This window comes from Nyctibius grandis, chromosome 5 (assembly GCF_013368605.1).
Source record: "Nyctibius grandis isolate bNycGra1 chromosome 5, bNycGra1.pri, whole genome shotgun sequence".
NCBI lineage: Eukaryota > Metazoa > Chordata > Aves > Nyctibiiformes > Nyctibiidae > Nyctibius > Nyctibius grandis.
In genome coordinates, this window is record NC_090662.1 from 90,160,838 (window position 1) to 90,184,494 (window position 23,657).

General features: G+C 47.1%; 1 protein-coding gene across 1 annotated transcript in view; it reads right to left on the minus strand.

The window, feature by feature from the left end:
• Window positions 1-548: 548 nt before the first annotated feature.
• The window catches only part of EPHA1 (EPH receptor A1), a 35,839-nt gene continuing 12,730 nt past the window's right edge, over window positions 549-23,657 (minus strand). Inside the window, exons 3-18 of the mRNA XM_068402361.1 lie at window positions 20,770-21,045; window positions 17,464-17,854; window positions 11,961-12,116; window positions 10,701-11,033; window positions 9,340-9,464; window positions 9,077-9,236; window positions 6,432-6,528; window positions 5,504-5,559; window positions 5,105-5,227; window positions 4,816-5,001; window positions 4,310-4,371; window positions 3,704-3,913; window positions 2,880-3,029; window positions 1,983-2,176; window positions 1,506-1,661; window positions 549-627 (exon numbers count right to left, since the gene is read on the minus strand). Coding sequence (XP_068258462.1) covers window positions 549-627; window positions 1,506-1,661; window positions 1,983-2,176; window positions 2,880-3,029; window positions 3,704-3,913; window positions 4,310-4,371; window positions 4,816-5,001; window positions 5,105-5,227; window positions 5,504-5,559; window positions 6,432-6,528; window positions 9,077-9,236; window positions 9,340-9,464; window positions 10,701-11,033; window positions 11,961-12,116; window positions 17,464-17,854; window positions 20,770-21,045 — 2,754 coding nt within the window. The remainder of the gene's footprint in view (window positions 628-1,505; window positions 1,662-1,982; window positions 2,177-2,879; window positions 3,030-3,703; window positions 3,914-4,309; window positions 4,372-4,815; window positions 5,002-5,104; window positions 5,228-5,503; window positions 5,560-6,431; window positions 6,529-9,076; window positions 9,237-9,339; window positions 9,465-10,700; window positions 11,034-11,960; window positions 12,117-17,463; window positions 17,855-20,769; window positions 21,046-23,657) is intronic.

Sequence of the window (23,657 nt, forward strand, 5' to 3'; positions counted from 1 at the left end):
CTTACCAGCAGCCTTGTGAAAGACTGAAGGGTTTGCTCCTGTTGTAAAATAAAGGCGGCTGCTGAAGTGAGAAGGGATGTATGCCAGGGAGTTGAATGGGCCCAGTCTCTACATGTCTGTGTCCTTCTGCATGTTCCCTGAATGTCCCAGTGTATCTGAACCCTCATCTCCAATCTTAAAACATTATCCATAACCCCCCAATCTGCTTTGTATGTATCCTTATGTTTCCATGGAGTACACTGAGGGTCTGAAAATCCAGTATGTGGACCACAGGGCTTACTTGGTGCTGCACAGAACGGACTACAGAAGACAGGGCTGAGAACGGTTTCTAAGACCAGTGCTCTGAAACGTACTGATGGCTGCTGTAGAGCTAAAGCAAGAGGGAACAGAAATGAGGGCAGGTGGTGCTGCCTCCTGAGCCTTTTCAGTTCTGGTTGGTTTACCTTGCTTGTCCCAGTCACTCATTTGGAAGCAATTGCCATAGGAACGATTCCAAGTGATATTTGGTAAGAATGGGCATTTAGCAAGCTTAAGAGAGCAATGACTGATCACTCCTTAAAGCCTTGGATGCTACACAGGATCCTCTTCTGGTGGCCTGGAAGTGACACTCCCATCTGTTTCAAGTCCCTGAAGGAAATGGGAAAAGAAAGGAAAAAATGAATTGCTGTTCTTGTTTCTTGGGGACTGGGATGTAGTCAAAGGCAGAAACAGCTACCAAGGAAGCTGAGAAAGCTTCCTTTCCCTCAGTGCCTCCTACTACACCCATCTTTTCTCTAGAGGCAAAAAACTTCTAGATGTTCCTGCCCTTCCCTGGCTACCTCTGCCCACTCAAGTAAACCAGCTTCTCCCACCTCATGACTAGGCCTGTGCTCCCATTAAATCAGAACTGTGTCCACATCAGCTTGTGACATGGGCCACGTCTTAACCCTTTAGCAGGTCTGTCTCTGCACTGTGCCTGTTCATTTGTTTTACATAACTGCCCGGTTGGAGCGGCTATACATCCCTGACCCTACAACGGAACGTGTGCTGGTAAAACATCTGACCTGAATCCTTCTAAGGAGCCCAGAAGGACTTTGCTCTATGATAGAACAGTGTCTGGCTGATGCGGGGGGAGGAATATCACTAGCCCACCTGGAGTTCAAGGCAAGAAAATTACCTTATAAAGTCCTACAAGGGTGGGGAAATGGTCAGGTTAGAGAACTGCCATCTATTGTTTCCCTTTGCTGTTTGTTTCTGATGTGAGTTCAGAGCAGCTCAGACCCCTGAAAAGCCTCAAGCATGGACAGTTTGGGAAGTAGTCTCTCAGTCTGGGCTGATCCCAGTTCTTCTGGGCTGATTCTTGCCTTTTAGGGCAAGAAGCCAGTCCACTTCCATTTAACTATATAGAGAAGGATGGAGAGAAGCCTTCCAAGTAAATATAAGTGCCCGTTCAGATTGCACAGGGACAGACACAGCTATTTGTAGCGTAGCCTGGGGTGCCTTGTGGGAGCTTAGCCTGCCCTTACTCAGCAGTGAGCTCCAGAATGGACTCCATGGTGTCCAGGCCAGCAGTGCGAAAGTTGGAGATGTAGCGCTTCATGCGAATGGATTCCAGCCACTCAGGGATGGATCGATAGGGGATCCCGTCTGATCCACTGCAGCTGGGGAGCCGGAGTGTCACCCTAAAAGACAGATAAAGCCCTCATTAGCCAGGCAACTACCTTAAATGGCCAGTACTATGAGACAGTAGCTAAAGGGCAAGCACCCTCTGCCAGGGCTAGGCCAACTTTTTCTGCTCTCTGCGGAGTGAGGTCAGACTGCCCAGGCCGATGGCTATGCCTTCTGTCACCATGAGGGAGAGATGACTACTCTTTTCTGCACACAGAGCATTCAAGGTGCCTCTTGCCAGCCTGCATTGCTAGCACTACCTCTCCTCCTGCTGGAGACAGGGAGGTGAAAATCACCCAGTTAAACCTCTCCTCCCCCAGTGATAGCCTGCTTACCTGGGGTCAAAGTCTGCAACAGGCCGGAGGAGCTGGGGACTTGAGATGAAATGTTGCAGCTGTGCTCGGATTTCCTGAAAATGAGGCCTCCTCATCCGATCGTGTGACCAGCAGCTCTTCATGAGCTCGTAGAGGATAGATGGGCAGTCCACAGGTGGGGGGAGCCGGTACCCATCCTCTAAGCTTTTCATCACCTGCACAGAGTACAGAGAGAAATCTGGCCAAGAGCAGAGAGTGCGAAAGAGAAGCCAGAGACCTCTGTGGGGCTGGGAGCAGGCAGTTCACCATTTTGCACAGTGTGCAGTCAGGAAGGGGTTGAAGCAGATTACACATGTATGAAGCAGGGTTTAAAAAGCACAGCAATGAAACAGGACACCTAAGGGATGTCAAAAAGTCAAGTGGCATATGTACATACTTTCAATCCTTTACTAGCTTAGCTCCCATTTGCCATTCAGGGCATGTGTTCATGAGAAGAAAGAACCAAATGATCTTGGCACAGGCCTGGTGAGAAAAGGGGAACCAGACTCTGAGGAATAATTTCAACAGCATGTGCTAACCTCACAGATGTGCTGAACCTAGAATGAGATCAGACATAATACTCCAGAGCCAGAGGAAGGAGATAACGAAACCAAGAGAGAACATCTCCAGACCCAAAGACCATGGCTCATTTAACCAGTCTTTAATTTGGCTCATTGCTGTTGACATCTGAACATGGTTCAGAGGCCCAAACACTTACTGCCCTTGACTTGGTTGCATTGATTTTTAGCAGGGTGGGAGACGTAGTACTTATGTGTTCGAAAGAATGTCAAGACTGCAGGCTGAGGGAGATCTACAAAAGTTGGGCCTACATGCCTTGTTTATTTTTTTAAATCAGCACTTGTGCTCAGTGTCTGTTACCTCTTGATTGGTCATGTTCCCATACGGCTTGTCACCAAATGACAGCACCTCCCACATAACAATTCCAAAGCTCCAGACATCACTGGCTGAGGTGAAAATCCGATGAGCAATGGCCTCTGGGGCTGTCCATCGGATGGGAATCTTACCACCCTGTGAAAGAGCAGAGACATAGCGTATCCAGCATGTATCATTGAGTTGTATTTCTCCAGTGCTTTCATGCAAGGAGCTTACAAAGTCATTCAGAGACCGGGCCCACTTCACTTGAAGTGATGTGTAACCACCCCTGGGGACATTTCTCAAGTGGACAAGAACATTCTTGGAAAGTGAATGAGTTTAAACCCTCTGTTCAGTGGAACGCCACACAGCTACACTGCTGTGGGAGCAAGAGCCTGACACCAGTCACAGCCCTCCTTTGAATGACACCAGACATTAGAATCATTGGAACTTTCATTGAAAGGGACCTGTAGATGTCTCTAGTCCAAACCCCTGATCACAGCAGGGCTATCTTCAAAGCTAGATTTAGTTAATTGAGTATAAAAGATCAGACCTCTTATTTTGCTTCTCATTTTAAAACCACAATCCCTCTGAATCTCTTAGCAAACAAAATCAACATGGACTCCAGACAGAGAAGCACCACCTTCTGAATCATCCACACTGTGACTTGCAGTTTTACTATGGGTTTTCCTCAGAGATTTTCCATCCAAATCTTCCCCTGGCCTGGTATTTCCTATTGTGAAGAAATTCTGCCATTCTTATCCAGCAGAATCCCAATCCCCCTGAGACCACAGTTCATTTACAAGACTCAGAGACTGGTTTTGCATTACCTTGGTTTCATAGGTTCCCTCTGCATCATTCTCCAATATTCGGGAGAGACCGAAGTCAGACACCTTGCACTGAAGACTGCGTGTTACCAGGATGTTGCGAGCAGCCAGATCCCGGTGCACATAGTTTTGTCCTGAAAAGTAGGTCATGCCAGAGGCTATTCCCTGCAGCATGCTCACAAGCTGCACAGGGCTAAATTTTTCCTCATTCTCCTGCATGGAAGAAGAAGTGAGAGAAGATCCTGGTCAGGTGACATCAATCTGCTTGGTTTCTAGTTACCGGCCTTATCAACTTGCAAAAGTGGGCATTGGTAAACAAGCAAAAAGGCAATGCTGCAGCCCAAAGGACCCAACAGGTTCTCACTAAGGGACTGGTGGTGGTCTCCAGAGTCATCACTAGGCACCTGCACTTCAACTACCAAGGACAGCACTCTGGACACTGAGCACACTGGATGGCATCAAGCTTCAACTGCTGAGACTGGAAACGTTAGTGAGCAGAATGGAAGTGGAAGTCTGGATCTTATTTCTAGTCTTCTTTTAGGGTCCTAAATAGAGGTCAAGTGCAAGTTCCAGCAGTACACAAGCCTGTTACAGACTGGAGTCTCTCACCCGGAGGAAGGTATCCAGCGCTCCATTCTCCATATACTCAGTGATGATCATCATTGGCCTCCCTTGAGGAAGACAAGAAGGTGTCAGCCTTTTTACAATTCTCCTGTTCTTGCCTTCCAACGCTCTCCACATTGCCCCAACACAGAGAACCATATCCAACCCCAGCCAACATCCCCACTCCACTGGCACAGCTGGCTGACCCTTCTCGTTAGACCTCCCCCAATGATTTTGTATTCCTCCTTGTGTCACACATACGACCTTACAGCATCCCTTACACTATCCCAACTTCTCATCCACTCACCTACCCAAGACCTCTCCTAACACTGCCTCATGACTTTGTTGGAAATCCATACTATTGCTCCCTTCCTCATTCTCTGCCATAGGCTAACATGACAATGCCTGTCTTCTCCCAGCACAGCCTCTCTGACAGCATCTTCTCTAAGAAAGGCCTGAGAAATGTGCCACTTTCTGCTCTCATTCCAGGACTCTCTCCCACACACTCTTACTTTTGGTGACAACTCCTTCCAGACGCACAATGTTCGGGTGATTGAATTGCCCCATAATTGTTGCTTCACGCAGAAAGTTCCACCACTGTGAGTCTGAATATGTCGACTTCAGAGTCTTAATGGCAACCACGATACGTTCTTTCCCTGGAAGCCGCAGGAACCCACGATAGACCTCCCCAAACTCCCCTGAGGACAACCAGAGGCAAAAGGTCAGAGATGAACTCCGGAACAGACAGCAAAATGACAGTATGGAGGAACTGAAAGATGGGGAGAGTGACAAGTAACTCACCCTCTCCAATCACATTCTCCATAGTGACACAAGAGATGTCCAGTTCCTTAGTGAATTCCAGCACTCCTCTGCTGGGGTCATCATATGGTTGCAGGTCTACATAGGGCTTCAACCAGACCTTCTCTATGGTAAAGGGAAGCAAAAGAGCAAATTAACCTGTCAACTCTTTGGACAAGCTTTGTAGGGCAAAGCTACAGAAGCAGAGGTGAATCCATGGGATTCTGACAATGGCAGTAAACTAATCTACCAAACATACATTGAAGACTAGAGCTGTTATGGGAACAGGCAAATTACATCAGAAAATCCATGCCAGTGTCTGGTTTGAAACTACTATTTCTTTTCAGTCCTTCCAACCCATTCCAGGCTTCTCCCTGGTTCTACTACCCCTTTGAAGCTCACCTCGATCAAAGGCTGAAGTATTGTAATCTGGCCGAGCTTGTCTCCGACGAGCCTTCCTGGAACATAAGAAGCAGTCATGAAAATAAAATGGTCAGCAGACAGCAAAGAGAAAAGCAAGACTTCCAGGGTGTCTACCCTAGTTGGTCAGGGACAGAGCTCAGGGTAGCACAGAGCAAAGTGGAGCCAGGCACTGCACCTACTTGGTAGAGTACAGCTACCAAGAAAATGTGATTCTTCATTTCCATTCAGAAATGGAGCTTTGTTTCCATGCAGGTAGGGGTTTTTTTTTATCCTTCTGTTTGCTGAATTACAGATAAATTTCTGTTTATGTTTTCTGTACACTTTCAGTACAATACCTGATCTTCTTAAAACCAAACAACAGCAGCCCTATAGACATTTAGAAAGAAGTAGAATTTTGTATCTGGGTAGAGGACCACTAAAGTAATGGTGTATGGAAAATGGTTTTAAATGACTGGATACATGTATTGCCCACTTAATTGATCAGCAGCTATAGAAATGATTGTATGACAACAATATTTTTATTCATCTGTCATGATAACAGTATGATAGTGCTGGATTATAGCAAAACTGAGAAATTACATTTTCCTCTGTCCTCAGCAGCAAGCATTATCTTACAGACATATTAATCCCTCCAATCCTGCTAATTGAAATTAGTTACTGAGACTCATTCCATCTTGCTACAGCACACTGGTCTTACTCTTTCTTAGAATCATAGAATGGTTTGGGTTGGAAGGGACCTTAAAGATCGTCTAGTTCCAACCCCCCTGCCACAGGGGGTTCATCTCTAACCAACCTCTACCTATTCAATATCCTGTGAGAAATCAGGGCCTCGCTCCCTTTCCCAAGCTCCCATAGCTCAGCTATTCCTACATCTATACCTTTTTCAATACCAAAAATCAACACTTACTTTCGCCGAAAGATGAGAAATCCCAGAAGCAACCCAATAAATAGTAGAACTCCAAAGATAATAGAGACTATGACTCCACCAGACAGAGCTCCTGTGTCTGCAGAAACAAAGAGAAAGGCCATATTTAAAAGACCAAGAACTATTTGTCTGGAATGTAGCAATCACCTTCTAACAGCCAATGGTATTAGGTAAGCTACTGCCATTTGTCTTCCAGGCAGCAGAGCCACCATATTTGAGTCCTGTTGTACTGTTATTCATGTGCATGGAGCACCTTCTGGTGGGTATCTGGTTGGCTCTTATCTACAGTCTTGGTCTTCTAGCTGAGTAATTTATCCCTCTGACTCGTTTCCCACATAAATTCCAAGACATTTTCAAAAATGAAGAACAGCTGTTCCTTCCCTCCCACTCCAACTACTTTCAGATCAGACCCTTCTTCCTGCTCAGCAGCCGATTTAGACTATGGCACAGCAATGACATGATTTTCCCCAGCCTTCTAATTTGACTTTCTTCTTGTTTATGGAATTAATTTCCCCTTCCCCTTCCATCAATATCTGAGGTTGGTCCTTTGCCTAATTACCGTGACAGACGCCACTGTGTGCTTAGGACTTTTGAAACAAGCAGGTACTGACTTATGAACTTGCAGACTAACATCATATTCCTGCTTTCTCAAAAATAAGCGTAGGTGGTTTCATTTTGATTGGATTTGATTCAGATAGCGTTCACATAACACAGGTTGTCTTCTTCCATTTAGATTCTCAAGCTAAAAGCCATCCGTTTCCATACAGCATATTTGAACTCATCAGAGGAAATGCTAAATGACATCTGCTTGTGAAGTATGTGTTTTTAAACCTTATTTCCCGTAACTTAAAAAACTATTTTAAAAAATTAAAAATACATTAATGAAGCGTTCATATCCATATCTGATGAGAATCTACTTTTTTTTAATATTTTCCCTAAAGAGATTTAGGAAAACATCCAGAAGAAATTGTTTCAATAAATGAGCAGATTTTAAAGCAAGGAACAGCTTGTGTGACACAGACAACTGTGTCTGGAACTGTTTCCTAACATCCAGTCCAATGGTCAGCATCCATAAAGCCTAATTAACACTTGTTATTCTTGCTCAATTTGATGCTGACTCATCCCACTAAAATTATTAAAAATCACCAGCTTAGTTAAGCAGAAATCAAGAGGCAGAGCTAGTGTTCTTTTTTGTTAAAATCAAAAAGTCAAGATTTGGAAGGTGAAATAAAATCTTTTACTGATCAAACGGACAAGCTTTTAGGTACATAGCATTTCTGCAGGAAATTAAGGGATCTACATTCTCAAATTCAGATTTTAAACAATTGCCTCTCCCTGCAAAGCTTGTTCCACTAATATCCCTAGAGCATTACAGCTAAACAATGCTTCTACTATCATCAAAGAAGAACTCCCACCAACTGAAACCTTGCTGGCACTTCTTTTTAATCCCTTTCATATTCAAAATAACTTTGTCTTGACATGATAAGGTGATCAACTTTTATTTAAAAAAAAAAAAGCATAATCTTGATGAAAGTATTTTCTAACATGTCCCTTTATAATCAAAACCATCCAAAGTACATGTTAACTCACACATTTTTCACAGAACCTTTGTGGTATGTTATTCTATTGGTTAAAGATCATTTATGTCATCATCATTTGGTACTGCAACTTCACGAAAATTTTACCAAAAGCTCCTGGTGCCAAAAAAAACCCAATCTTTAAATTATATTCCAGTCATGGTGTCACAACTCCTTATCAGCTTTTACACAGTTACCTGTTTATTACATTAAGGTATGCCTTTGCTTTCTTCCATGTCATTATTTCATTACAATAAAACTAGCCTTTCAAAGGCATAATTTCACGGAATCACAGAAGATACATTTCAACGGATGTATCTCTAAAATTATCCATAGGGTCAACAGGAGGATCTGTGAATGTGTGGAATGAAGAGAGAGCAAACTCCACTATAGAAAATTTTTGATAAAGGGGAAGTCTCTGGGTAAGCCAGGGAAACAGGAGGTTGGATGTGAGGCCTGTATGAGACGTTCTTTGACATAGGAGAAGGGTCTTCCTTGTGGCCTCAATAACTTGGCCTTCATGCTTTGGTGGAGAACTTTTTTCAGCGGCACATACCATCTTTCTGGGTAGAGTTACATTCAGGGGCTGGACTACATACAGTGGAAATGATAAAGCTGGAAAAAATAGTGGTGAGGTCCTTTGAGTTCTCCTCTTCACTAGTAACTTTCACACAAAAAGAGGCATATGGTAATCATTTTGCTAACATTCAAACTTAGAAAGACTAGCCAGAATCAAAATGTCTTTCAGAAGAACTAGATGAAGAGCTGGTAAGTAATTCGCCAGTACAACACACAAACCCGAGGCTGATCAGTTCTGAACACGAAAGTACAAATAGATTTTATATGACAGCAAGGAAACGGGATGTCTCCTTGTCCGACATTTTTACAAAGCAACAGGCTCGGCCCTGGTGATGAGGAACTCACTCAGGAATGTGGTGTCTGTGCCTTACAGCTAGCAGAACACAAAAAGAAATCCGTGTGCCAGGTGAATATATTATCTGATGGAGAAGTGAGTTTCTCCCAAGTGAGATACCAGTGGTTGTCCTTTACCTGGTGGAAGGGTGCGGAATTCCTGCTCCGGGGAATAGGGCCCAGGCCCAAGGGGTGTGATGGATCTCACACGAAGCAGGTAGGCTGTGTCTGGCTGCAGGTCTGTCAGAGTGACGTTTGGCTCAAGAAGGTGCTTTACTGTATAACGTGCCTCCTCTCCCTGCAGAAATCAAACAGGGTCAAGTAACAAACACACGTTGAACAAAGAGGACACTTCCACTCTTTTGGGTGAAAGGGGGAGGAACAAATAAGGCAGGCCTCACCTTCTCAAAGAACATGACCTCATACTCTACTGAGGTCCGGCTGCGCTGCCGTGGGGCCAGCCAAGAAACAGAAAGACTACTGTCATCTCTCTGTGTCAGGATAAACTGGGATACTGTCACCGGAGCTGCAGGGGACAGAACAGAGAATATCAGGAAGAAATACAAACATAATGCAGACTAGGCCCTCTCTCCACCAGAAGCTCTCTCTTTCCTTCTCTGGTCATACCATGCAACTGGAACTGACTCTCATTGTCACTGCCACTCGCTCATCTTTCTCTTCTGTGGTGAAAGGGAAATGAAGTCTCTGGCTGTAATTAATTGCTTTCCATGAATAGCATGCTTCTACCCCAACAGTGGAAGCATAACTTTGGCCCTCAAAACAAAATCAGTATTCCAAGAAATTACATTTAATCCAGCACTGCACTGAAAGTGTTCAGTGTGAAATAAAAATGTTAGGATTTTATGCTCTTACAGCAGCAGTAACATAACTATCCTATGTGATTTATGCATGCAGCTCTATTTCATAAAGGTACAGTGGAATTCAATGCTCAAAATCTCTCAGCTGACTGCAAATGCATGCTGTTCATGAATAAAAAGATAATTCTCAACAGCCTGCAAGGACTGAAGAGTCAAGCCTGGTTCTCTCCTTGTCCTTTGTCATCGCCAGGAAGTGATGAGGCGAGCCAAAAGTAGCTCTGCTTTTGTAGCTCAGAATTGTGCTGCCTCCGCATAGCATCAGGAAGAAAAGTCATATTTTGTCACTAAATCAGAACTTGGGGAAAGCACCAAGGGCTGTTGAGCACTGTGATCTCACTTTTCTATGATCACGTTTCACAGCACTCTGGAAAGTATTCACAGGACAACCAAACTAGCCAGCTTGAAGCTACTACAGAAATATGTCAAGAACTTGCATGTTTTTAACATCCTAATTTCTCCATGCTTTCAAAGCTTTTTTTTTTTTCAGTTACAGCTGTGTTTCTGTTGTGTTTGGTCAGATTTTTTGCAGTATCTGAGTCATGGAAAATATTTCATGCCACAGTCCCTGTTCTTCCTGTCATATGGGTAACAATACTTAGGCTGGACTACACTAGTGTACGATAGGGAGGGCTTTATCCTCCTCACCTCTGTTAAGTCCTTGGTGGATTCATAGCTCTTGGTGAATGATTACTGCTGCTTTGACTTGCAAGGAATATGACTGATGGACTTTACATGCCAGAGGCAGAGGTACCTTAGAGTCTTTATCATAGCATACCAACACATGTGGCAGACAGAAGGAGAAGATGGAGAAAGCTTAAACATTCACAGAGATTCCTCTTCCTTTTCCTGATGAGCAGGAAGAACTTCCCTCTGCTTCTGCTAACCTGCATGTCCAACTGCGACCCAGACAGCTGGAGCAGTTCTCTGTGGTGCAGGTCCCATTCCTGAGACACCATTATGGGATTCCACAGCAAATGTGTAGTTGGTGTAAGCTTCTAGGCCGTCCACATCCACAGCAGGTTTAGTGAGACCAGAAGCACTGGGGGAGAACACCACACCAGCCTCACACGGCTCACACGACAGGAAATGGCAGCGCTGACAGAAGACTGTGTAAGTCAGGTCCTTTCGCCCACCGTGGTCACTAGGTGGCTGCCACCACAGGCTCAGCTGCGTGCCAATAAGGGAGAAGCTGACGTTGCGGGGAGCTGAGGGGGGGCCTACAAGAAGCATGAAAAAAAGTATTAGATCTAGCTGTTAATACCCAAAGTACTGTGTCAGTTTCCCATCTGCTGATGCGTTTCGAATGGTGCTCTCTGTCCCCCTAGCCTCTCCCTCTCTGATCTCTCATCCCCATTTCCCAAAGTTGTGTTTTCTCCCATCTCCTTGTTCATAGAATCACAGAATGATTTAGGTTGGAAGGGACCTTTAAAGATCATCTAGTCCAACCCCCCTGCCATGGGCAGGGACATCTTTCACCAGATCAGCTTGCTCAAAGCCCTGTCCAACCTGACCTTGAACACTTCCAAGCACGAAGCATCCACAACTTCTCTAGGCAACCTGCTCCAATGTCTCACCACCCGCATCGTAAAAAATTCCTTCCATATGTCCCATCTAAATCTACTCTCTTTTAGTTAAAAACCATTGCCCCTTGTCCTGTCACTACAGGCCATGGTGAAGTCTTTCTCCATCTTTCTTATATGCCCTTTTTAAGTATTGAAAGGCCACAATAAGGTCTCCTCAGAGCCTTCTCTTCTCCAGGCTGAATAACCCCAACTCTCTCAGCCTTTCTTCATCGGAGAAGTGTTCAAGCCCTCTGATCATTTTTGTGGCCCTCTTCTGGACTCACTTTAACAGGTCCATGTCTCTCTTGTACTGGGGACCCCAGAGCTGGATGCAGCACTCCAAATAGGGTCTCAGGAGAACAGAGAAGAGGGAGAGAATCACGTCCCTCGACCTGGTGGCCATGCTTCTTTTTATGTAGCCCAGGATATGGTTGGCCTTCTGGGCTGCAAGCACATATGGCCAGCTCATGTCCGATTTTTCACCAGTATCCCTAAGTTCTTTTTTGTAGGGCTGCTCTCGGTAAGTTCACCCCCGCAGTCTGTATAAATACTGTTCTTTCTTTCTTTCTATTCACAACTCACGGGTGCAAGCAATGTTCTGGCCCTCCGAAGGTGCTCGGTAGAAGCCTGTATTGCAGGAACAAGACGTAGCCCCTGACTCAGTGGACAAACTGTTGGGGGGGCACTTCAGGCAGCGTTTAGCCTCCAGGGAGTGACGGTAGAATCCTCGCTGGCAGGCTGTGAAGAGATAAACAAGTCAACATAAGATCAACAATAAACCACCTGCCAGTTTTGTTCAGCTTCCTGAACACTCTTTTATCTGCTTGCTTTTCTTCCATTTTCTTAGCTCACAGGAATATTTAGCTTGGAAGGGACCCCTGGAGGTCACCTAGACCAATCACCTTCTCAGAGCAGATAGAGAGGAGATGCAAACTCAAGGCAGGATCAATGTTATGATAGGACTTGTAGACTGAAGAAAGGGGATCTTATTCCTCACGGGTGCTTTATGAAAACAGAAGCTGGTCAGCCTCAGAGACTTCTTTCAACATAAAGCCAGACTGGTCCTCACCTTGCCCTTCAAGCTTTCCACACCATAAATAAGAGCTGTAAGTACTAGTTCCAAGTCCTTGTTCTCCTCAGAGTCCTTTGCTTGCTGACTTCATATGGGATACCCAGTGGATTTTTTAGCAGAAACATCTTTTCTGATTTGAAGTGTTGTACCAGAGCATCACCTAGCAGGGCCCTGGGGAATATCTAGATAACTATCAGTTTACCTAACAAACAGCATTGAGTGCAACTGGCTACGGAGACAACACAGACTGCAAGAGAATAGGTGCCACGTGCTTTCTATTTCCAGTCCTACAAAAATAAGCAGCCACATCTTTCTCTAAGTATAACATCTGACACTCTGGTTTTGCTGCATTACTATTAGCTTGATCAACAGGAGCACTGCTCTGTCTACCAGTTACCTCAAGGTCAATGCTTCACCTCTATAGGTGTGTAGCAAGGAGAAAATGAGTGAGGAAGGTTGAAGTAACCTGTGAATTTAATGGTTTACTGGCCTGTGCTAAATGAATCTATCAAATTGTTTTAGTGGTGGACTTGGTAGTGTTAGGTTAATGGTTGGACTCAATGATCTTAAAGGTCCTTTCCAACCGAAACGATTCTATGATTCTATAAATGTTCTTAAAATAAAGAAACAACCAACCTATCACTAATCAGATAGTTGAGGAATGCATACACTAATTTTCTGCCACAGCTACCACCTTGCATTTAACTTGAGCATTGAGGGAATGACCCTTTACATACTGCACTATAAAAGCAACAACGTCCTGTGTAATCCCTCAGGAGATCCCAACAGGAAACACCCCAAAACCATCTGCTCAGGAGCCTGACATAAATGGCTTACTGTGGTGGAGCATAGCATAGGAAATGATCCTTTATCCAGAAGACAAAAAACAATCCAGCCATTCCTACTATGTGACACAGAGAAACACCTGAGAGACCTAAAAGGATTTCCACTAACAAAGGCCAAACAAGTCCTTGCCATCAGTCTTAGGAAGAGTCGTTATCCTCCCTGTACACTGAGACCTCTCTCTAGATTGTCATCAGAGAAGCGGCTTCATCTCATTCCTGTTGGTCCCCCTTCTTGTCCTGGGATGGCAGGCAGATTGTCCCATTAACACTGAATGATGTCAACTGTCCTACCAGTTGCATAGTAATACCATCACACAAGCATCTGGGGATATTATGACAGCACACAGGCCAAAAGGATTTGCAGCAGTTAAGCCTAAAGAACACAGGAGAAATAATCACAAGAAGTAGGAGCAACCAGCACCTTCCGATTTTGGGAAATAACAGAACTGCTCAGGAACGAGTCTGTTATTCTGAGCTACAATCATACAACTATGTGGTCAATGACAGCAAAGGCTCATGAAAGAATTAAGAGGCTCAAGCATTGATTGCCACCAGCCCAAAGAGATTCCATTTATATTCAAGATCAAATCATCTCCTTCAGAAATACGCAAGATGAAGAAAAGTTACTCTAGGCTGCTCACGACTGAGAGCACTTCTACATGCTGGAGTGAAGATGAAAGCTTTGTGGCCTCCTGCCGTTTTGCTCCAGTATAAGATTTCAAAATTCCTGACACTGGATCAGTTTGGGTCAGGAAAGCTTTGACAGCAACATGGAAACAAACCAAGCACAGGACCACAGACTCGTGTAACACAAAGGTTCTGATGTTCCCTGGACAATACTACCTGCCATAAATATGGGACAACATACACACCCTCTTATTATCAGGCTGAGACAAGTCAGCACATAAATTAGGGAACTTTGGGTTTGGGGACCTTTGCAAGAACAGTTAGCTCTGACCCCAAGAGAGCCTCTGTTAGGCCTCTGTTCCTCCAGGCCCAAGCTCTGGTGCTGCTCCAGCCCCTAGTCCACACCTGCTTTACCCACCGGTGGTGCGGAGGCCTTTCAAGCAGGAGAGCTGCCCTACAGGGAGACACCCCACCTCGTAGGGAAAGGGCGTGCAGGGACAGAACTGCACGGGAGACACCTGAGCGAGGGGACAAACCCAGGAGGTTACCGGGCAGGCACCAGCTGGCTGGACCGGGTCACCTCACCCGAGGCTACGTCTAGACCAGCAAACTAAAGGGGGGCTGGAGGTGCAGGCAGGCGCGGAGGCACCCAGCTGCCTGCACGGCCCAGACGCCAGCACGGCCCCAGGCACGCTGGGAGGGACGGGGCACGGCGCGGGGGCAGCTCCCGCGGGCAGCGGGCGTGAGGCCATCCAGACGGGGGCCGGCGGGCCACGCAAGCCCAGGCCGGCCCCGACCGGCGCCCTGGGAGCGGCGCGCACAGCGCAGCCCCGCAGCCAGGGAGAGCCCCGGGGCCCGAAAGGGAGCGGCCCCGGCGCCTCAGGGCGGAGCCCCCGGGCCTCGCCGCCACGACCCGCCCCGCCGCCCCCGGGACCTGGGCCCCGGCCGCCGCCTGACCGCACGAGGCGTTGCGGTGGCGTCGCCCGGCGCCTCGGCTCCCCCAACGCGGCGGCCAGGGCCCCCGCACCCGCCGTGCCGGCAGCGGCCGGCAGGTGGCCGCGCAGCACCGGCGAGGCGCCCCGCGGCGCCGGGACCCGGCCGGGCGGGGGAGGCGGCAGCTCCCGCCCGGGCCGCCGTGCCCGGCCCCGCCCCGGAGGCGGTGCGAAGCCTCCCCCGGAGCGCCCGGCGGGTCCGGGGGTGGGGGCAGCAGACGCCGGCGGGCCGCGGCCCGGGCCTGCCGCACGCGGGAGTGCGGAGGCGCTGCCCGGCGGGCCGGGGAGCCCGGCTCCCATGGCTGCCTGCCTGCCTCCCTCCCTCGGACGCCTTGGGCTCTCGGGGCAGAAGCAGATGAGCAGCTGCCCCCGGCTCCCTCCGGAGCGCACCCGGCGGGGGAGGCGCACAGCCCGCAGTCTCAGCTCCCGCCCAGCCCCTCTGGCCGCCGGCACCTGGTTTCCCCGGCCCTTGGGCACCCGCTCCGGGCGACACGATGGGAAAAACAGGCCTGGGAAGGGGCCTGCTCAGCACTGCTCACCAGGCACCAGAGGGCACAGAGGATGGCTGGGGCCCTCCCTTCATTCCTTATTCCTGCAGGTGCTCACCGGGAGACTGCCAGCAGGCACTGGGCAGCCTGCAGACGCCAAACCTGAGCTGACAGGGAGCTCGGCTCACCCGCCGCCCTGCAGAGCCCATCAAGGAACCAGAACACAGGCCTGGGTCACAGCCAGCCTTTGTGTTCACGGTAAATTAGATACCTGAGGAGGTTAATCACGGAGCTCTGGCTTTATCGGCAGTAAACTCTGCAACACTACGAGAGGCTGAGATGTAACGCTCTGGGCAGGCACAGCTTTTCCTGGATCATGGGATGGCTAAGCCATTATATACCCAGCAGAGCTAGTTCAGAACCTCAGCCTCTGGCTTTCTGTTGCCTCCTGTCCTGTAACAGAGGTCAGGTACTCCTTCCTGTTCTGAGGCAAGGGTTGTAGTTCAGCTTTTCTTTTTTTTTTCTGTTCCTACTTAAGGCAAAACTTAGAACCAGAAGACACTGCCTGAAGGTCTTCTTCCTCCATCCTGTCCCCCTTTTTATGTTTGAAGAAGTTGTCCTTCATCTTCTAAGGACAAAAGTAGAAGCTCTGACCTTTATCCTGACCTGGATTGTTCCCTGTTCTTTGCACAACACCTGGTCTTTTCTGTAGAGGGAGAGGACCCCAAGATACCCCCAGCAGGCAACCTACATTCACCTCCTCCTCTGATCCTCCAATAAGACACTGCTCTGGGCATGAAGTACCTCTCCCTACCCCTGCTAGGTTCTCCCCTCTTCCCTTCCTCTCCTGGGAGACCTCCCCAGTCCCTACTGATCCTACAAAAGACACTTCTGGCTGCAGCTGTACTTGGGCGGAGTAGGATAAAAGCACAGATGTAGAATGAACCTGTGCTGTGATAGCAGTCAGGGCCTGTCCAGACATGACAGCTTCCCTGCCCCTTCCCAGGGGAGTGCTCTCGGGAGGGCGGGGTGAGCTCTGTAGCACCTAAGTGGAAAAACTGGCTGGGCTGTGCAAGGAGAGGGGATTGCTGGAGAAGGGCAAGGATCTTGTGCTTCATCCTTCACCAGCTCCCCAAGTGAAATGAGCAGCAAGCAGTGGGGATTCATATGGGCACCAGATCCTTGTAGCGGAGCAAAGGCAGAACAAAGCAGAGAGACAGGGCACCCCGCTGACCCTGAGAGCAGTGCATGGATTCCTTTTTCTATATGCCTTAGCCTTGTACCATATGGCTCTGACAACAAGAGTAGAGATGTGCTTTTACCTCCCTCTTTGCAGTAATACCTATCCCCCAAAACACCACACATATCCTCTCCCCTGACAAACAGGCAAAGTTGCCCTAAGAAGCTGGATCTTGTCCCCTCTGTGGCAAAGCGAGAGCCCTGCAGTGCTTGCTCCAACAACCCTGGCTCGCTCTGTGGCTCCAGTACCCCGGTGACTCCCATGCTTGCTAATTGCTCTTCCTCAGAAATGACCCAGGCACAGATGGTATTATGCAATGTGCTTTACATGGTTTTCCATGGCAGAAGAGCCATCCCAGTCCAAGCAGAAGGGGACACAGAGGAGAAACTTGCCTCCCTCCGGCTTTCAGCTTTATAGTCACGGGACAAATACACTGTTCCATGTGTCTGACCCGTCTGCCCTGAGAGAACAAGACTGCCATTTAAGGGTTGGGAACCAGTTGTTGAGTGAGTCAGTGTCAATCACACAGTTACAGCTCGCAGAAACTAGCTCCAGAGCTGAAAGCTCCTGGATGAAGCCCAAGAGGGAGTGGAGAGGTGTGTGCAGGTCTTACACCTGACACATGAGGAGAAAAATCACAACTGACAAAGAGAAGCTAAGGAGAGGGAAAAAGATATAAGATACATTTGGCAGGCACAGAGGGCAGGCAAGAGAGGTAGACCACACTAACTCCCCTGATCCCACTTTATGCTTAGAGATGCTCTGATCTCTCGCTCCCTGGAAGCTCTCCCATGGCCTACAGACAGTGTCTGCATACTCACCCACGCAGCTCCCATCGACTTCCTCAAACCCCACAGCACAAAGGCATCGGCCCATTGGTACCAGCCACTCCCCGTCAGTGCTGCAGTGCATCCTGGGGGGAGAGCCCACTTCTTCAGCTGCATACTCCACACAGACCCCGGGCACTTCTGTTAGCCCCTCTGAACCTGCTAGCGTCTCTGGAAAATGGGCCAGGCCCCGCACTGCCTCCGGGCAAGTCTTGTAATAGACTCGGACAGACACCATCGCTACGCAAGCCCCAGAGTTCTGGAAAGCCAAGTAGAAGCCCCGGCGAGACAGCTTCCCAATGGGGCACACTTCTGTGTTCAGCTGCATGGCACCCGATTCGATGTCTCTGCTTGTGAAACTTCGATCTGCCGCCACAGTGTTGAGCTAAGCGAAAGAGAAAAAGACAACAGCGTTAACATCTGAGCAGGCAGCAGCATCTGAGATGATACCCGTGCCTCTCAAACTTCTTTTACACTAAGGCCTTTGAGAGGCTGTATGGTCAACTGTTTCTAATGCTAGTGCATTGCATGCTTTCTTTGCGTGCGGAAGAAGTGTTAACAACAGGGTCTGCATCCTTTCTTGCCTCCATACTTTCCACCATTTTCTTTCAACTCCTTTGCAGCCATTCACTGGTCTTATGCAGTACCCTTTGTTCTGGGTCTCGGATCTCAGAGGTCTTTAGGAACTGCCCCTAAAGGAGCAAATCTCTCTTCTGTGAGATTTTTCTTTGTTTGCAAATTGAATGCAGTAAAATCACAACAGCACTTAGAGTTGTGTTTTTAAATTGACCAGAGAATTACAGCCACCTGTTTCTAGGCTGTACTTGGTGCAGATCAGATCATCATCCCCCTGTGCCCCCAGACTTGGGTGTTTGGAACATCCTCCCCTCTTTGCATTGGTGGGGGGTGCATTGGAAAGGGCCAGGGGGCTTTGAACTGTCCCCCTGGCAAACTGCTCCAGCAGTGAGGTTCCCCATCGTCACTGGTTTGCAAGTTGGTGCTTCATTTTCCTCCAAAAAAGAAAGAAAAAAAGAAAAAAAATAAAGGAACTGCATGTACTGGAGGTGGCAGGGGGTGACTGAGTCAGACTTCTCAACTTTACACCAAAGTATGTAGCAGAATATGTACAGCTGTTAATAACTACAACTGGTTTTTGTTTTTTGTTTTAATTAATTAAAAATTAAATTAATTTTTTAAAAAAAGCCATCCAGAGGGACCTTGACAGGCGTGAGAGCTGGGCCTGTGCGAACCACATGAAGTTCAACAAGGCCAAGTGCAAGGTCCTGCATGTGGGTCGGGGCAATCCCAAGCACAAATACAGGCTGGGTGGAGAATGGATTGAGAGCAGCCCTGAGGAGAAGGACTTGGGGGTGATGGTTGACGAGAAGCTCAACATGAGCTGGCCATGTGCGCTTGCAGCCCAGAAGGCCAACCGTATCCTGGGCTGCATCAAAAGCAGCGTGGCCAGCAGGTCGAGGGAGGTGATTCTGCCCCTCTACTCCGCTCTTGTGAGACCCCACCTGGAGTACTGCGTCCATCTCTGGGGCCCCCAACATAAGAAGGACATGGAGCTGTCGGAGCGAGTCCAGAGGAGGGCCGCGAAGATGATCAGAGGGCTGGAGCACCTCTCCTATGAAGAGAGGCTGAGAGAGTTGGGGCTCTTCAGCCTGGAAAAGAGAAGGCTCTGGGGAGACCTTCTAGCAGCCTTACAGTACCTGAAGGGGGCCTACAGGAAAGCTGGAGAGGGACTTTGTACAAGGGCAGGTAGTGATAGGATGAGGTGGAATGGTTTTAAACTGAAAGAGGGTAGATTTAGATTAGACATTAGGAAGAAATTCTTTACTGTGAAGGTAGTGAGACACTGGAACAGGTTGCCCAGAGAAGTTGTGGATGCCCCTCCCCGGCAGTGTTTAAGGCCAGGCTGGATGGGGCTTAGAGCAACCTGGTCTGGTGGAAAGGTGTCTCTGCAAATGGCAAGGGGGTTGGAACTAGATGATCTTTAAGGTCCCTTCCAACCGAAACCATTCTATGATTCTGATTCTATGATCTACTGCAAGGTGCTTCTCATGCAGCACTCAACATATTTCAGCACTGTAGATACTTGGGTGAAAATTACTCCCACGCTCTTCCATTCACAGTGCCTCAGCAAACAAAGGATGAGAGTGATAGAGAGCATTTGCCATGCTTTCAATGCTTGGGCAAATGGGAAAGGCCTCCATGACATCGTGTGATATGGTACAGCTGGACTGCAGGTGGGGTGGCCTTTCTTCCCTGAGAGCCTGATGGTGGGGTGGCCTTTCCTCTCAGAGAGCGAACCTGATAACTGACCCTCTCCACTGCAGGCCCCTCCCCATTACATGACACCACCTGCTCTGTGTAGCTGGATGGCACATGAAAGGATCTGCACAGCAGCTGCATCTGGTAGTGGGATCCTAAGACAGCCTTAGGAGTTGTGGAGGTATTGCACAAATTCACCCAGTAGGTCCCAGCTGCAGGAGGGGTGGAGGAGCACTGGGGAGGGAAGGGAATTCGTTACCGGTGTCCTGCTCTGCCTGTGGTGGCCTTTACAGTTCTTTGTTTTCATCACATCATTTAAACTGCAGAGGAAAGGGCAGCCAAATAATTTAGGTCTGTGGCTTCTTTTAGGACAGAACTGGGTTATAGCAGTTCCTTTACAAAAAATCTGAGGTTCCCTGTTCTGCAATTCGAATGTTTCCATGGCAAGAGGGCACTATGTTTGGGGAAACAGCAGTTAAAATATAGTGGTGCTAAATACTTTCACACAAGGGAGAATTTAATTATAGCAAGCCATCACCTCCAGTTTTAGAAAAAAAAGACCCTGTATCTCATAACAATCAGAGTAAATCATCAGGAGCAGAGAGACTTGAACTGGGTTGTGTTCTTCACTTGCTCTAATCTTGCTTTGTCACCTAAGGCAAGGGAAATTCCTTTGGTCTCTGCTTTACTATTTCTAAAAGTTGGTGTAACTATCTGGCACTGTTATAACCCTTTAGAATCCTTACCTATGTGGTGTCCAGCTAAATAAGTGCTTATGCAGAATGGAGGGCTGATCTCATTTGACAACTCCAGTGCCTCCTGTGGCAAAGACTGCTCTGACCATCACAGAGGGCACTGGGGGCAAAGTTTATTCTAAGGACAACGCTTACTATCCGTGCCCCTCCCCAGATGCTGGTTCTCCTGGCCTCTCCCAGCCAGCAGGACACACCTAGTTTAAGCTAAAAGATATGACTAGTTCAAGCAGAAAGAAACGACTCAGTCTTCACCCCCAGCGCTACAGACCTTGATGAACAGCGGGCGGCGGAACTGGATCCCAACATCTTGTTCAGACTCCATGTAATAGAGATTGAAGGTCTCTTTGCAGGTCACCACTTCACCTTTGAAGCTCTTGCAGTCCCTCACAGTAAACTTTAGCTCCACATAAACACGGGAGGCTGCTTCACCCCGATAAATCCAGTTGGTGCGAAGCCAGTGATCAGTGTCACCCTCGGAAAGCACACTGCAGTCCTGGTACATATAGACCGGGGTACCATTTATCATCTGCTGCACTTCACTCCACTGCTCCCAGGGTAGAAGAAAACACACATTGTTAGACAGATGTGAGAAACAAGTTTTGCTTCAAATATGACAAAATCTAGCCTAAAAGATCCATTCCCATATAGCACTCAGGGCTCAAAGCCTGGCTAGATAAAAGGTCTCTTACACTAAGCAAAAGCTGCATCTGGTCGAGAGCCCCATATCTGCCTGAACTCTTTACACAGGGAGCAAAGAGGATACTGTAATTAGGATCTGACTTCTGATAAATTGAAGGGAATAACAGTGTATGGACCCTTGCACATCCCCTTCATCCTACTTCAGTTCCAATCTATTTCTTTCATACACTGTCTTATCTTAGATTGAGAAAAAGACCCACCACTCCCATGTATTGGCCACTTCTCTTTGCCACCATTTACATTCAAAGTGTACAGCAGGACATACCAGATCAGGACTACTATCTGCCCCTGAAAATAATGCACAGCACTTTGGGGTAAGAGAAAAGATGGCCCAACACAATGGGAAGGTCAGTTGCAGAAGGACTGCGCTAGAGCAAGCACTCATTAATTTGGAGTTCATGCTTCCTTAAGTAAGTGTGATATTTTGCAAACCCTAATTTAACTATTAAAACTCAGTTGATTTTCCTGACTTCATACTAGGTTCTGCTTCTTCCCCAGGCAAATAATGGCTGAGAGGAGGATGTGGGGCCAGCTGGTTATATGATCTCACTGATGCTATTTGTATTAATCCAGTTGGGTTTGTCACGTATTTTAATATATAGTTTTGCTGAATTTTACGTCGTTCTAGTTTTGTTTCCTCACCACGGGTCAGAATATTCACTTTTGAGTAAGTCAGTTGCACATGAGAACTGAAAACTTGGAAAGCAAGGTTTTGTCCACAGGGAAAATAATTTAGATCCTTTTTCCCCCCATGCTAAGACTGCCTTTCTCATTATGCTTTAAATGTTTAATCAAATTAAATTGAAACAAGTGCCCACATAGGTATTGGCATAAGTTTAAGCATCTTGGTTTTAAATCACACCCCAGGTTAAGATGCAATTTAAACAAGGCTTCAGTCTCTCTTGGCTTGTCAAGTCTCATGGGCTGAGCGCGGGATTCACATTTCTCCGGTACCACCACCTCCTGTACTCACAGCACCACCCTGCAGCCTCTCTCCTAGCTTCTCATCCCACAGACCAGGTCGCTCTGCTAGTGGAATACAAAAGGTGGACCCACAGAGTGCCAAAGGAGGCTCTGTTTTTATGCCATGATTTAGAGCACACCTCCTATATAGCCCCACTCCGAAAACTATCAGAGTGCTTTCTCCAAGCTAGCAAGCCTTGCTGGTAGCACAAGCTCGTGTCTGGCTGATTTCAACCATTCAGTGCATACTAGCAGTCTCCTCCCAGGAAGTTCTGCGGATGGTATCTATGTGTCCCTTCTTGCTTCCTTTTTCTCCATGTAATTAATCTCCAGTGTTACTTCACCCTCTTAATCTGATCCAGCTGGCATAGACCTGCACCACACAGGATTTACACTTACTGCACTTACTGGAGGTCAAAGGACTTAGGATAGCAAGAGGGAGAAACAGACTGATCAATCCCAATTGATCAACCAGAAGGGGCAATCACTTAATCACCCCTTGTGCTATTTCATTGAAGAACTTCTGGGAAATGCTATAGAAGTGAATTTATAACACATTCTGAAGTAGATTGAAATAGAAGAAAAGAAATTAGAAAGGAGAATAAGAGTAAAGTAGCCTGTCAATGTTAGGACTGGCTTTTAGAAGCATTTTTCCATGGGTGTCTGCCTCCACCAGGCTGATGGAAAATGCATAATTGCATTTGAAGGCCGACAGTTAGACAAGTTTCCATTAGCAGTTTATCCTAAGGTAATGCCACAGACAAGTGTCACCAGAAAGTGATTTTTACGTGTCTCACCAAAAGACACAAGCTGTTGTGATGCATGTCCTGAATATACCACTTCCAAAACTTCAGTGATACAGAACCAAAATTTCATTTTCAATAGTGACAACTCTAGCAGAAAAATTTCCTTTAAACTGTACTGCTGGAAAAAATCCAGCTGCTAACTCCTATATTTCTTAGCTCATCTCAGCCCAGCTTCTTCCAGACTGAGCTCTTAATAGCAAAGATGCTTAGCACTGACTATTGCACAGTTTCATATGCAGTGTGGTACAAAGAAATAACAAGGGAGTCAGACTTGGTTTTTCTAGACTCTACTGCTGATGGGTAAAGGAAGTAAAATGAGGATATTATTTATGCTGACAACACAGAACTATTGTTAACTGTGCTTGTGACTTCTTTTCATTATTCAGTGAAGCTTTTAAATTCAAAGTAGTGGAGGAAAACTGTTACATACAACACTTAATGAAAGGGTGATGAGTCCAGAAGTTGCTAGGCAACTGTCTCACATCCTCAAAGAATCTGCTGCAAAATTAAAACGTATGCCTCAGATTTTTAATGTATTGTTCTTAATGAACATGTGTGGTGAAGTCTGGCTCAATCAATATAAATTACTTGGCTCTCCAGTTTGTCTGCCAGTGACATTGAATTAACCTCCTTTGATAATATAACTTTCTACCCATTTAATTCCAGAACTGTATCCTTATTCCAGTCA